At 37.5% G+C, this 13,919-nt stretch overlaps 2 protein-coding genes across 2 annotated transcripts; one reads left to right on the forward strand and one right to left on the reverse strand.

Annotated features, from left to right (window-relative positions):
- LOC109727999 (probable calcium-binding protein CML36) lies at nucleotides 5,951-6,672 on the forward strand. The gene has a single exon (XM_020258253.1). It carries the CDS (start codon nucleotides 6,029-6,031, stop codon nucleotides 6,437-6,439), a length of 411 nt encoding a protein of 136 aa, XP_020113842.1. The 5' UTR covers nucleotides 5,951-6,028; the 3' UTR covers nucleotides 6,440-6,672.
- On the reverse strand, nucleotides 6,999-12,921 carry LOC109727998 (pre-mRNA-splicing factor CWC22 homolog; the record flags this gene model as incomplete). The annotated part of the gene is given in 4 exon segments (XM_020258252.1): nucleotides 6,999-7,478; nucleotides 8,690-9,119; nucleotides 9,220-9,525; nucleotides 11,089-12,921. Coding segments are annotated over 3 exon segments (2,502 nt in total), but the record flags the coding sequence as incomplete, so codon positions are not given.

The raw sequence follows: 13,919 nt of genomic DNA on the forward strand, positions 1-13,919 counted from the left end.
ATAACAAACCAAGATGTTGTAGATGAAAGTTTAGTTTTAGAAAATAGCTTGGAGCAAAACTNAAAACAGGGGAGAAAGAGGAGGGTGAAAGAGAAAGAAGAGGAGGAGGTGATAAGGGTGGTACGAGGGGGAAGAATAGAGCGAGTATAGAAGCGGATGCACCTGAGCCTATACTGTGTCTAACGTCTCTATTCTGACGTTGTCTCGCATACTAACACTTGCCATTTCTATTACTCAAAAAAAAGCGGAGGGGGAGAGAAACGAATCGTCAATTTTACTAAAAATTTATTTGGGGGGTGGTTGTGGGGGATTTTATTACAGTTTTAGAAAGAGCAACGAAAAGGAAAGGAGGTTTCGCTCGTCCGTAGCAGCGTCGGTATCTGCGTCGGCGCAGAAACCGAGGAGGGGCGACGGATAAAAGCATGGAACTTGCCGAGACGACAGTCTGCGGAGATTTTGGGACGGTAGCATACCGTGCTTGGAATGTACCCCGTGATACAGACTGGACGCATGCTGTTCCTGGGTTGCACACGGAGCATTATAATTTTTTAATAAGAATAATTATCCATAAATCTTTTAAAATTTTAAAAATATCTAATTTTATTTTTGATATATTTCTCATATATTTCTTTTTTTCTGTATTAAAACTTGAGTTAAATATCTCTTTTGTTTTTAACTTAAGAGCAAGTAAGAAAAATTTGGTAATAATTGATAGAAGAGTATATTTAAAGAGATCAAAAATTAAAATATTTTTTATTCCTAATTTAAGGACAAATAAAAAAAAATTGATAATGATGGGAGGCTATATTTGAAAAGGTAAAAGGTGATATGTTTCTATTTATCATAACTCATGTCACATTTGCGTCTAAAAGTGGATGTATGACTAGCATTTATCGTTTTAAAATGGCCAAATTGCATGATTGGCCCTCATACACTATTTTATTATAATTTATGAATTTATAAATATTTTGTTGGCTTAAAAGAGGCCAACATTCTGTCCTGTGACGAAAGATCATGTTGGATCGAGTCACATTTGAAATGACAGGAGATCGGGTTGGATCGAGCCATGTTCGAAGTGACGTGAGGCTGGCTAGACTGAGTCACAATCGAGGCCAGCCGTTGTATTCTAAAAACTTAAGCTGATAGATAATGGTGGGCTCGAGACTTTTTGTAGGCTCCATGATATGAACTTGAATTAAATGGGAAGAAACTAATAATGCTAGGAGCCAGATGTGATTTGAATTTAAAACTTCCTATTTTGATACCATATTAAAAAATACGAAACAATCGTTGCACTCTAAAAGCTCAAGCTGATATAAAATGATATTTAAATATTTTTATATTTAACACTATATATCTTTTGCTAGTTATTTTCAAATAAAATTATTTTTCAAAGAAAATATATTATCTCCTAGTTAATATATTTTATCCTATTAAATTATAGTCACCATGACTTTTAAGGAACAAAAATTAAACTATTTCTGCCTATCACATAAAAATTTCCGTACAAATTAAGATAGTATTAAATATCGTATTCTAACATCCAAATAAGAACTTTTTAATGCTTAAGTAAAATAGCAATGTTTCTGTACCCTATCCATCCAAAGACTACTTAATTACTCTCCTTAAAAAATAAAAAAATATTCACAAAGAATACAGTATGACAAAATGATCAAATTATCCTTATCTTTTTCATCTCCTCCTTCCCAATATTGCTCATTCCGGCGGCGGAGGAGGTCGAGAGAGTGTATCTGGACATGGACAGAGAGATGGGCGAGGCGGCGGCGAAGGGCGAGGGGGCGTCCAAGAACATGTGTGTGGGTACGAATGAGAATTTTACGATATTTTGGGTATAAAAAATAATATATAAATAGAACTCCAACAAAATCACCGGGGGCCGAAATGAACATTTTTTATTTTTTAAAAAGGCATAGTGTAGGTTTTCGAATGACAAGAAAACAAAGTAAAAAAACGAGTATTGACATAGAATTTTTCTGTAATTTAGTGTATTTTCAATTTATTTAAAAAGTTATAGCATTTAGTAGATGAAAAATATAACCAAACGTCTAAAATAAATTAACATATTTTATTTTCTAGTTAATATTTTAGAATAAGATAAGTCAGTTCGTAGGTAAAATATATTATACTATCAAATCATAAATGACAAGATTTTTTAAAAATTAAATTTTTTCTTTTCCTTCCAATCATATAAAAAAAATTTTATACTAAATAAATTATTCTTATTTTTTTTATTTCTAGGTCAAATAAGATATTAATAAAAAAAAACGATTGACTAATTCAAGCGCATTGCATAAATTTTTATTCAAGAGGTCACCTGTCACCTCTCAGGTGAGTAGTTAATTAGTTTATCATCATCATTATCCATACAAAGGTTCATTAAAAAAAATTAACAAGTGTGTTTGTAAAGAAAAATAAGATCCTAAATGACCCCATAATACACTATTTTAACTCCTACCCCCCCAACGCCATTACTTTAACAAAGCAAATTTTCTACATAGTTTATTCAGCTGATAATTTTAAATTTTAACATAATTACTTGGCACTGTCCAGTATAGAAGGCAATCCAGCGACGAGATCAATCCCGTGCATAGCAAATCCTACCCCGTGCATAGCGAATCCTGCGCACAGGGTTAATCACCACCACTTAATCACTACGGACACACGCACGTATCGCACACTGGACCAAGTTCGAAGCCTAGTTGATTCATATTTCTGACTAAGTTTATTTTTAAATGAAATAAACGAAGCGAGTAGCGTGCTATCTATCTCTCAAAAAAATAAAAAAAATGATAATAATTAGTGCATTAAAATCAAAATCAACTTTACTATATTTGATCTATAGCATTTAAATTCTTGCGGCATTGCTGAACTGCACACGCATGAGCCGATAAAGAAAGAAAAACTCCACCATTATACCGGAGCACATTTAAAGAGAACATAGAAAGAGAGCACTACATGTAGGGGTGTCAACGAGCCAAACACGAGCGAGCGGAGGCTGGCTCGTGCGTGTTCGGTTCATTTATGAAATGAATCGAACATGAGCCAACTCGTTAAAGTATCGAGCCGAAAAATTCAGCTTGTGTCCGACTCGTTTATTACGAGCCGAACACAAGTCAAATACGAGCTGGCTCATTAATAACAAATTATAAGAATTATGAAGAATACTTATAAAAAATAAATTTTTGAGATCTTACCTATTTAACTTTGATCTAATAGTTGAAACTTTACATATAAATGACTTTTTTATAATTGAGTTTGGCTTTATATTTAGGTAAAGCTAAAAACCAATTATTTATTTATGTATATATAAATATAAAATACATGTATTCGAGCTGTTATTGAGCCGAATACGAGCGAACAAACCCCTGCTCGTGTTCGGCTCGTTTATCAAACGAGCGATTCGATCTCGAACTCTTTTCGAGCCGAATACAAGCTGGCTCGCAAATAGTGGGCTGAATTACTATCTCTAACTACATGTGAAACCTATAATAGTACACTTTTTAAAACCAGTTACCTAAATAACATGTAGTTTCAGAAATCAATAATAAAAAAAATTATCAAATTTTACAAAAAAAGCTTATTCCAATTAAGTTTATAACTTTTCATAGACAGATCTTTTAAATTGGCCTAATTAAACTGCACTACACTATATTTTTATATATATTTTTTTTTTATTTTCTATATTGTACTAACTTTTTTTTAGACACACTACTTAACTATCCTTTTTTTTTTTTCCCGAATCCTATGCTATAAGAAATAAATTTTATAATTATAAATAAAAGCAACTAAAGAAATACTGATTAAAAGTGGCAAAATGTATATTCAGCACATTTTGACAAAAAAATAACAAAATACATAAAACTACCAAAAAATAGTTAAAAATAACTTAATGAAAATTTTTAATGGGTCTATTATGAAAATTCACTTTTTATTTTTCTATTATGTAATCAGTGCCTTTTAGTAAAATTGCTAGATTTTGCTTAAAACATTAGATTTATCCTAATATATATATGTATTAATTGAAATGTAGAAATCGGCAAGAAAAAAATAGTTTCTAAACTATTTGTGAGAAAAGAAAAATAATATAAGATAGAAAAAAAAATAAATCTAAAATACAGTATAGAAATTGATAAAATATAATAATATAATAATTTCTTTGAAAAAAATTTATTACAATATATAAAATAAAAAAAAATTATAAATTATAGTATAGTAAAATATAATTAAGTCTTTTAAATATACTAGAAAAATTAGGAGTCAAATTCTAATTTTAAATGGTGCAGTATATTGTGGAGTAAATGTAATAATTTAACCCCCCATCTACGGTCCCCGCTGACTATTAAAAAAAAAAAAAAAAAAAAAAAAAAAGGAACAGAGATTTTTTGTTTAACTTTTTTAGACACCCTCTAATAATTCAATGTTTGGGATTCGCAATAAAATACTTTATGTGCAATAAAATATTTAATTTGTTATAGTATGTAATCACAACGAGCCTGTTTATGATCTAACTGAGAAATAAAAATATTTTTTTATCCATTAATATTAAATGAGCCTCGACACCACCAAAAGGAAGCTTAGTTTGAAAGCTCGTCGTTCATTGGATATGTGCCCGCACAAGCTTCTTAAGAAGCTCTATGTTTTATCAGATAAATAAATTATACTACTCACTAAAGTGGACTTTTGTTTTCAAAATAATCCTATAAAATTTTTTAATTGGATAAAAAATTCTATAAAAAAATAATTAGCAAACTAATCCTTCTTTCGTCGTATAGGAGTCATGGCGAAACTTTCTCTTACCACCTTCACTTCATAAAGGTGATAAACGATTCATTACCCTTTTAATTTTTCAAAAAAAGGGTAAATAATTTAATATCTTTTTTTTATTGCTTTTTTTTATTTTTTATATAATCCTAACCATCACAAACAATCTTAACAAAAAAAAAAAAAAATCTAATAATTTATTCATATAATTGCAAAAGACGGTGAATTATTTACCGCCTTCAAAGAAAGATTTTATCATGCCTTCTATATGTCCTTGTCATTAGGATCTGTTAAAAAAATTTAGTTAACCATATGTTAAATACTTAATCCTGATTAGTTTTGACATTTTTATCCGTTTTATATTATACTGTTATGGCTTTTGGAGGAACATATTGTAATGGCAAGATTAAAAATATCAACAGTTATCTAAAGGCAACAAAATAAAGTAATATATTTGAAAATATTAAAATTTTTGTAGAAATAATATCTGAAAGTTGAATTTTGTAAGTATATATTTATCATTCATTAATTATTGTAGGGAAATCCTAATTTTTTTTTTTAGTAAGTAGGATCATCTACCGAATTGTACTATTTTCTAATAAGATTATTTGAAAGAAATAGTGGAGTAGGGCTAGAATATTTTTATAAGTATCACCCAAGTGATACTTGTGTGTTTTTAGCCATTGGATCTACTTTTTGATTACTAATAGTCCTTGGATCAAACACTATTCCACCTACCATCACCTACCATCACCTACCACCATCATCTCAACCTCACATCTCTCCATCCAAGAGCTAAAAACACACAAATATCACTTGGGTGATATTTTTACAAGTATTCTAGCTCTACTCGAAATAGTGTCACCAAACTATTAAATTTTGTTCGTACCCACCTGGGGAATCGATATAAAAGCTGCGATACGGCATATATGCGCGCCAGCACAAGCAAGCATCCGCAACTTCACCCCCCTCCTGCTTGTCCTCGCGAGTCGCATCCTCACGCCATTTCAAATCATGCAACCACCGCCAACAATAACAATAACAACAGCAACAACAACATAAAAAGAAATGAATCCGGGCCCCCGAAGCTTCGCGGAAGCTCACTTCCCCCACACACCCCCCCGCCCCCGCTCTTTAAAGCTNCCCCCCCCCTCCCCTGCTCTTTAAAGCTCTCCCCACCATATTCCATAAACAACCCCAAATCGATCCCTCGGTCGATCGGATTGAGATATCTCGATCGAACGCGATGAAGCTCATCACCCTGAAACCGCCTCAGTTTTTCAGATCGGCGTCGAAGAGGGAGGAGAAGAAGAGGAAGAAGAAGGCGCACCTGTCGCGGTCGAACCCTAGCTCGTCGTTCGGGTCGGCGTCGGAGGAGTCGGAGGAGTCGGCGGGGTCGGGGCGCACCCCGAGGTCGGTGCTGGGGAGGGGGGTGACGCGGAGGGAGGTGGAGGCGGTGCTGCGGCGGATGGCGCCGGAGGAGGAGGTGGCGGCGATGATGGAGGAGGCGGTGAGGGAGATGCTGGTGGGCCTCGGCGACGACCGCTGCTCGCTCGACGACTGCAGGCGCATGATCGGCGGCGTCGACACCGACGGCGACGGCTTCGTCTGCTTTGACGACTTCGTCCGGATGATGACCGTCGCCGCCAAGGTGTGATCCCGATCTTCATCTTCATCTTGGCGACGACGGTTAGGATTCGCTCCTGGTTCTCGGGGATGGGATGTGATGTGATGTTGTTTTGTGCTTTGTGGTTAATGTGCAACGGTGTACGGAGGTGGGGTAATTAAATAGGGATGTTTTTTGCTTCTTTTTTTTTTCCCTCGTTTGGGGTCCTGATCTTGTTGCATCTCTTTAATTAGGACTAATTTAGTATCTCAGGTGCAACAATATTGCTCTCTTTCTCTTCTTTTTTTTTTTTAGCTGCATGAACAGCACGTCGCGCAAAGCAATATATCACGACAGTGTCTCATTCTAAGATTGTTCTCTGCAATTTTTTAAATTAAATTATTTTAAATAATTTAATAAATTTTTTATTAAATTTATATGTAATTCTATCGAATTTAATAAATTCAATTATTTTTAGCTAATAAAATTACAATAATTAGCTGGTAAATAATATAGCTACTAAATTTAACCAAATTTCAACTTAACAATAATAATTTAAATAAAAAAAATTAAAAGCTAAAAAGAGTATCAGTTAAAAATAATAATGAAGTTGCAGGAACTAATTTCAAAATTGGCCTATAGTTGGAAGGGGGTAGCAGCACATTTTCACATTTAAAAACTAAGCAACATGTCTACATAATCAATCAATCATAACCAAAGTATGAAGCACAGCAGCAGAGAACTAGGTAGATAAAACAACAGTTACAGGAGTATGCGTCGATAACATTAACTAGAAAAATTCTTAATACTCTTCACTGTATGAAAAGGCGGGCGAATTGAATAAGCTTTTCGCCAAGCATAAGCACCACCGACCACGTATAATGTGGCTATTGCCGGTTCAGCTCTAGGGCGCACGATACTTACAGCAACGCAGGAACGAAATTCTTCGAGAATTTGAGAGGCAGAAGCAGCTCCTTCCAGAAGATACATTACATGCTTTGATCTTCAATATTTCTGATGGCTCCAAATCTTGATTACTGAGCAATTCTTCAGTCATTAAGAGGCTTTAACCAAGTCAGATGTCATAGGCCTATGACAAATGGAAGCACTTCAGATCACTAGTTAACCAAACATGCAATACAAGGGATAAATAGATGAACTGTGCGTCATTGACAACAAATAGCTTCTGAGAAATGATGAGAGAAATTGAAGAGAAAGAAACAAGAAAATTAAGGAGCACAAATGGCACACCAAAACAAACAAAGGAAGATGGAACAATTGTTGCAACATCATGATTCGAAAAACCAATGTGGAATATAAATCTTTAATAACAGTTATGTTCACAAGAGTCAAGAAGATTCCTGTCCCTTCACACTCCACTGACATTAAAACATAGCCACTCAAAGATAAACTATCCTAAAAGGTCAGAACAGCTAAGATTTTACCAAAGCTGAAAACAAATGTTGTAATAAAAAAAAGAGAACTCTGTAAGGCACAAGTTATCACAAGATGACGTGATCAGACATTGTAGCAGGGGACAAAAGATCTCAAAACATCAAAAAATCTCCTAGATTCAAGTATGCGAGCTGATAGTGTGAGGTTCCATCTTCAAAGCAAAAATACCCTAACATACTAACAGCAGGAAAACTGTAACCTCGTCGAGCATAATGATTTTCTGCACTTCACAAGTACATATATAAGCCGGGAACAGTAAAGCAAGTATTCGGACTTGTCAATGCCAATAAGCAAAACAAGACAATGAATAGTACATAAAGAGTCTCATTGCCATCTGCAACCTTCCAAGTAAATGCATGTACACTTTCACAGCAGCACAAAAATTAAAAGCAGACTAAGAACCTGAAATTTCTAAGTCCATTCTGTGTGCGAACGAAACAAGAAATAAGGATGGCATGACCTTTTTCCGAGGCCTCTGGCCGGCATGTCGCCTGTACAAAGGTTCATATATGCTTTATAAAGTTTTTAACCAAAAAGATGAAAATCAAACAGTGGTGTTCACGGTTATTTGATATTTCACAACTGATCAAATACTCTATATAAAAGGGCCGTCCGCATGAAATATATTTATCAAAAACTTTGTTTTAACATATGATTCCTTGATGTGAATTCTAGCCGCAATCGATGGAATTCAATAGCATAAATTACATGACTACTAACCATTGCATTTGACTAGAAAATACGAAACTGATTAGAACTTCCATTCCTAATACCAAACTCTAACATGTAAAGATCAAAGCTCTGCAAGAAACCACCCAAAAACTGATATTAAATAAAATACAATACCTGTTTGATAACAGCAGTGGATTCCACTTAATAGATCTGAATAAACAAGTAGTGCCCCATGTTTTGCTTAGTTCCTTCTTCTTCTCTTACTATGCCTTCCTCCCCTCCTGTCACTTTCATCTGAACTCGATTCTGACTTGGACTCTGCCCCTGAATCTGACCCACTTGAACTATCCGAATCAGAGCTTTTAGACTCATCATCAGACTCCAACACTGGCTTTTGTTGCTGCATTATAAGACGTGGCATGTTTTTTAAGTATTCTCTCAGGCTCTCTGTAATACCACCAAGCCCGATAGAGGTAAAGAAGTTGATGGAGAATCTTGTATTCTTCGGATTATCCTTAGGGAAAATTGACTCAATTGAATCTTTCATCATCGGATCGTTAAGCCGTTCATTAAGTAACCGTATACCAAGATGTTCGGACAATTCCTGCAAAAAAACTTAACTTAGTTACATTGAGATATAAAGGAAATGAGAAGAGTACTGCCTCGTGAAAGAGGGTTACTGTATTCAGTAATAGACTACATACCTGGAAGAGAATTTTTATAAAAATTCGCGAGGATGAAGTTGTGTCTTCTTCAGTCAAGCGTATGTATGCAAGAATATGCCAAGGAAGAGCATCAGTTCCCAGAAGATGAGCAAAGAACTTTGCAACATTACGCAATTTATTTGTTTCAAGTCGATGTATCATTGAATATTGCTGCACAAAGCATTGCTCAAAGTTTTCCTGGTAGACTTTATTGATCATGCAGAACCGCTGGCCCAGGAGACCATAATAACGAAGATAAGTTCTCTCCTGACTGCAGCACTCCAGAAGCATTACACATAACTCCATCTGTTCCATAAACCAAAAAATAAAAAAGATTAGCAATGCTGAGGATGTCACGAGAACTTAAATTATCAACAAGAAATCAGGAAACACACAAAGATCATTCACGTATACAAAAGAAGAAGAAGAAGATAGAGACAAGGAGAAGAAAAACCGGTAAACTATACTGATTGCAAAATGATGAAGCTGGTATCCTATATGATCATACACAATAGTCAGCATACCAGAACTTTTTTTTTTCCTATTTATTTTGACTAGTTGGACCATGAAGATTGACGAAGCAATAGAGTCTAACATTTGGATCAACAGAGTACTAGAGTAGGCCAATACACTGCTATAGAGATCGACCGGTTGGCTGAAGATTGACTGGTCTAAACATTTCAAAGTTCTCTGTATTTAACTTGAAACCCTATGTCCTTGAGGATGGATATTTTCCATATATAGAGGTCAAATGGTCAGCTGAAGATTGACAGGCCTAATAATTTCAAAAATTCTGTATTTAACTTGAGGATGCGCATGTACTACTTTGTTGCAGAGATTAATGAAGCTTTTAGATTGAGTAATAACATTGATGGTAGATGATGGGGAGTTTTACGAAGCTTTTATGTAATTTAGGTAAGAAAGAAGGAAAGGCTGAAAAAAAAAACTATCGAGTCTTCACACTGGAAACAAAGAATTTATTGATAAATTTGATCTCAATCGTATGTATGGTTTTTCCCTTGATCTGTAAAACCTAATGGCAAGAGGTAGAATTAAAAAGAATCCAAATATCCTGAAAGTATACCCTTCTTCTATTTACTCTAAATGACCTAAATTTAAGTATTTAGCCTAACACAGCTTCGAGTACGTGGGCATCAATGAGAAGCACCTGAACCTCAGCTTTGATAGGGTTTGGAAGGAGTTTTTACAATTAAATATAATCAATATTCTGAAGCTGCCATATGGAGCCAACATAGTTAGCTTCTGCATGTCAGCTAACAAGTGTCTTTTCTCCGAGGAATGCAAATGTTTCTTGTGTATGTTTCTATGATAAAAGACTAAAAGCCCATTTCTCACCTTCACGAATATTTTGATTTAAGCTTCTTTAAGAGAAGCAAGAGTTCCAATGTATAGCGATTTAATATCAAGCTTGTGAGACTGACGTTTTGACCATGCATGATGTTAACTTAACTACTCATTAATACAAAGACACCTCTAAGAGGAACAATTTGCATGATTTATTCAATCCAAGGGAACACTTCCCAAATTAAAAGTCTAGGGAGGTGCAGGCAACCAAACTCAAAATCTGCAAGATGATAGCCCAGATTCAAAGTCCAAGAACGTGGTCTCAACCAAACTCAAAGTCCAAAGGGATTATTTGCATTACTCCTATAACTCTTAATCTGATCAACACATATACTTGCATAGTTCTCTAAAAGATATGCACCGCAGGCCAATAAACATACAAATTTGCGTATCTCTTGAGCATGCTCAATGAAGCGTATTTTTAAAGCTCCGAACGTCAGTAAATTTTCTACAAACTGAAAATATAAACTAATATGTACGTAGAGAAGGGATTACAGTGCTGACCTCTTGGCCAGGCTCGAGCTTTATTTTCAATAACTTGTGACCAGCCTCCTCAAAATCCACACTTGACATGATTGTAAGATATATCGTTCTCCGCAGATTAATAAGATTGGTCTCAGTTCTGTCCTTAATTTCCATCTGTTCTTCGTCCTCTTCCTCAGATTCCTCTTCATCCTCATCATCTGAGTTAGCATCAGAACCTCCTTCTTCTTCTTCAGAGGATTCTGCTCCCAGGATACTTTTCTTAAGGTCTTCATAAGCCTTCTCGTCCTCTAAGAACTGCGGATTTGGCTTAAAAACATCAAGATTTGTCTCAGGATCTAGATCATCTTCAAGCGATATCTCATGGGTAAACTGATCCTCCTGTTCCACGAGATCCAACTCCGGTCGGATAGCAGGGAATCCCTGAAACTTGGCCTTCCTAATTGCGAACAAGCCTTCAATTAAGAACTGAACCCTTTTATCTATTTCACCTTCGTGTAGAATCCCACGAAACCGCTCAAAAATCCCGTGAAGGCCCATAGGCGAAATGTCCTGCAATAAAGCGCCGCACTCCTTAACAAACCCGACGGCCACTTCAACACTATCGTCGGTGGGATTTTCCAGGAGAACAGTGAGAAGCTCCAAAGCAACGAGCTCGTGCGCGACGAGCTGATTCACCAGATGAGCTATGAACTTTGTCGCGGCAAGCAGCTGCGGCTTGTCGTTCCGTTTGTAAGCCCTCTTGAGCTGCAGCACGATCCTGACCAAGAGAAGCCGGCCGACCTCAGGGAACTTCGTATTGACGATGGCGACCAACGCGGCGAACACATCGGTGAAGCCCGGCGAGGCCATTTGGGACTTCATACAGGATCTGCAGAAGAGGCCCCTCCCGCGAATTAAGTTCTCGGAGAAGAGCTCGGGGATGATGTTCTTGATGTTGGTGGCATTGACCTTGTTGACGAGCCCGTTGATGCTCTTGCGAAGGGCATCCCAGCTCAATCTCTGATACGCCTCGCTGCTCTTGTCCTCTACTTCCCGCATCATCTGCGCCATCCTATGCGGCGGGATGTAGATTCCGCCGGTCCGTCCGGGAATTGCTTCCGGAATCGGCGGCGGGGGCGGCGGGGGCGGCGGAGGCGGCGACTCGGTCGCGGCCTTCCTGGGCTGTTCCTTTCGCGGCCTCGCCTCTTCTTCTTCTTCTTCTTCTTCCTTGCTATACCTAGACCTGCGGCGATCCCTAGGGCTCTGGTCGCCCGCGCTGTTACTGCGCCGGTGCCGGTCTCTAACCCTAGACTCTCTCCCGCGAGATCCCTTTTCGCGGTCGCTTCGCCGCCTTTCCCTGTTAGGCCTCTCTTCTTCGTCGTCGTTGTCGTCGTCGCCGTCGTCGTCCTTCCCTCTAGATCTCTCGCGCCTCCTCCTAGGGCTTACGTCGTCATCATCGGGTCGCCGCTTCCTCTCCTCCCTCCTGCTCCGATCCGCTCTCCCGTTGTCGTCGCCGTTCTCCTCCTCCCTACGGTGCCTCCTCTCCTTCTCCTCCTCGTCTCCGCGGCGGCGGCGATGGTGGTGGCGGCGGAGCCGCTCCTCCTCCGGCGATCTCCGCCGCCTCCCTCGCCCCCCGGAGTCGGATCCGCTCCCCCCGTCGTCGTCGTCCTCGTTCTCGGAGCTGCTGCGGCGGCGGCGGTGGCGATGCTCCCTCCTCCCATCTCGGTCGCGGCGGCGGCGGCGGCTCTCGTCCTCCGCCGCCTTCGCCGGAACCCTAGAGCCGCGCCCGTTGTGGGCGGCGGAGGCCTCGCTCTCGCGGCGGCGGGGTCTTCTCTCGTCGGAGTCGGAGGAGGGAGAAGGGTCGGAGGAGGAGGCGGCGGCCATGAGAGCTGTTTTGAGCAGTTTCGCGTTGTGGGCTTCAAATTTCACGGGTCGAAATCGATGAGGTCGGCGAGGAAAGAATACCCTTTCTTTCGATCAGAGTAAACGGTCGCGATTGTCCCTGAGAAAAGATCCACGGTTCTCCTTAATTCTCTGCAGTTATTTTTTTAGGGATAATGCTATCTAGTGAAAATTTGTTTTAGATTTCAATATTGACTTGCCACTGACTCCAAAAAAAAAAAAAAAATCAAAAATCAAAAATTTTAATTATTATCTCGATATGAATTTTATAAAAATAAGAAGTTGATAAGGTGTTTATAATTTAGCTTGGCAATTGTTCGAACCCATGACAATTGATTTCTTGCACCCATTATAATCTGCAGTGTGTAGCTAATGTTTTGATGCAGAATATCTTAAAATTTAAATCTAATACGACAAATATATTTTACAAAATCTAATTTATACAAATTTTAATATGTGACTATGAGAAATCAATGGTCTAGTTTATTATTTTTAAGTTTGAATATAGGCCTTCTATTCTAAAAAAGAATACATCTACTCTACCACTATATAGCACGGCGACGGTTGCCAGATCAAACATTCATAAAACAGCCACCATACATAATTCGAAAGTACTTCTCTAGTACAAGCGGCAAAAGACTCGGTGGTTGGTACCCAAGGTTTCAAGTTCAAATCCTAATTGATTCATATTTTCTGCTAAATTTATTTCTAAATGAAATAAACGAAGCGAATAGCAAACTTACTATCTCTCTCAAAAAAAAAAAAAAAAAAGTATTCGAAAGTGTTTTGAACCCTTCCTCATTCAGTATTATAGATTTGTATAATATTGAACATTGAAAAGGAGAAGATTGAAAACTTGTTTATACTAGTTCTTTCAAAGTATAAAAACAGATGCTTTTTAAAAATACAATCCCAAACTAAGCTAGAGCCATAAATTGTTAGCTACTGAAACACTAAAAACCAAAATA

The sequence above is a fragment of the Ananas comosus genome, linkage group 23 (genome assembly GCF_001540865.1).
Source record: "Ananas comosus cultivar F153 linkage group 23, ASM154086v1, whole genome shotgun sequence".
NCBI classification, from domain to species: domain Eukaryota; kingdom Viridiplantae; phylum Streptophyta; class Magnoliopsida; order Poales; family Bromeliaceae; genus Ananas; species Ananas comosus.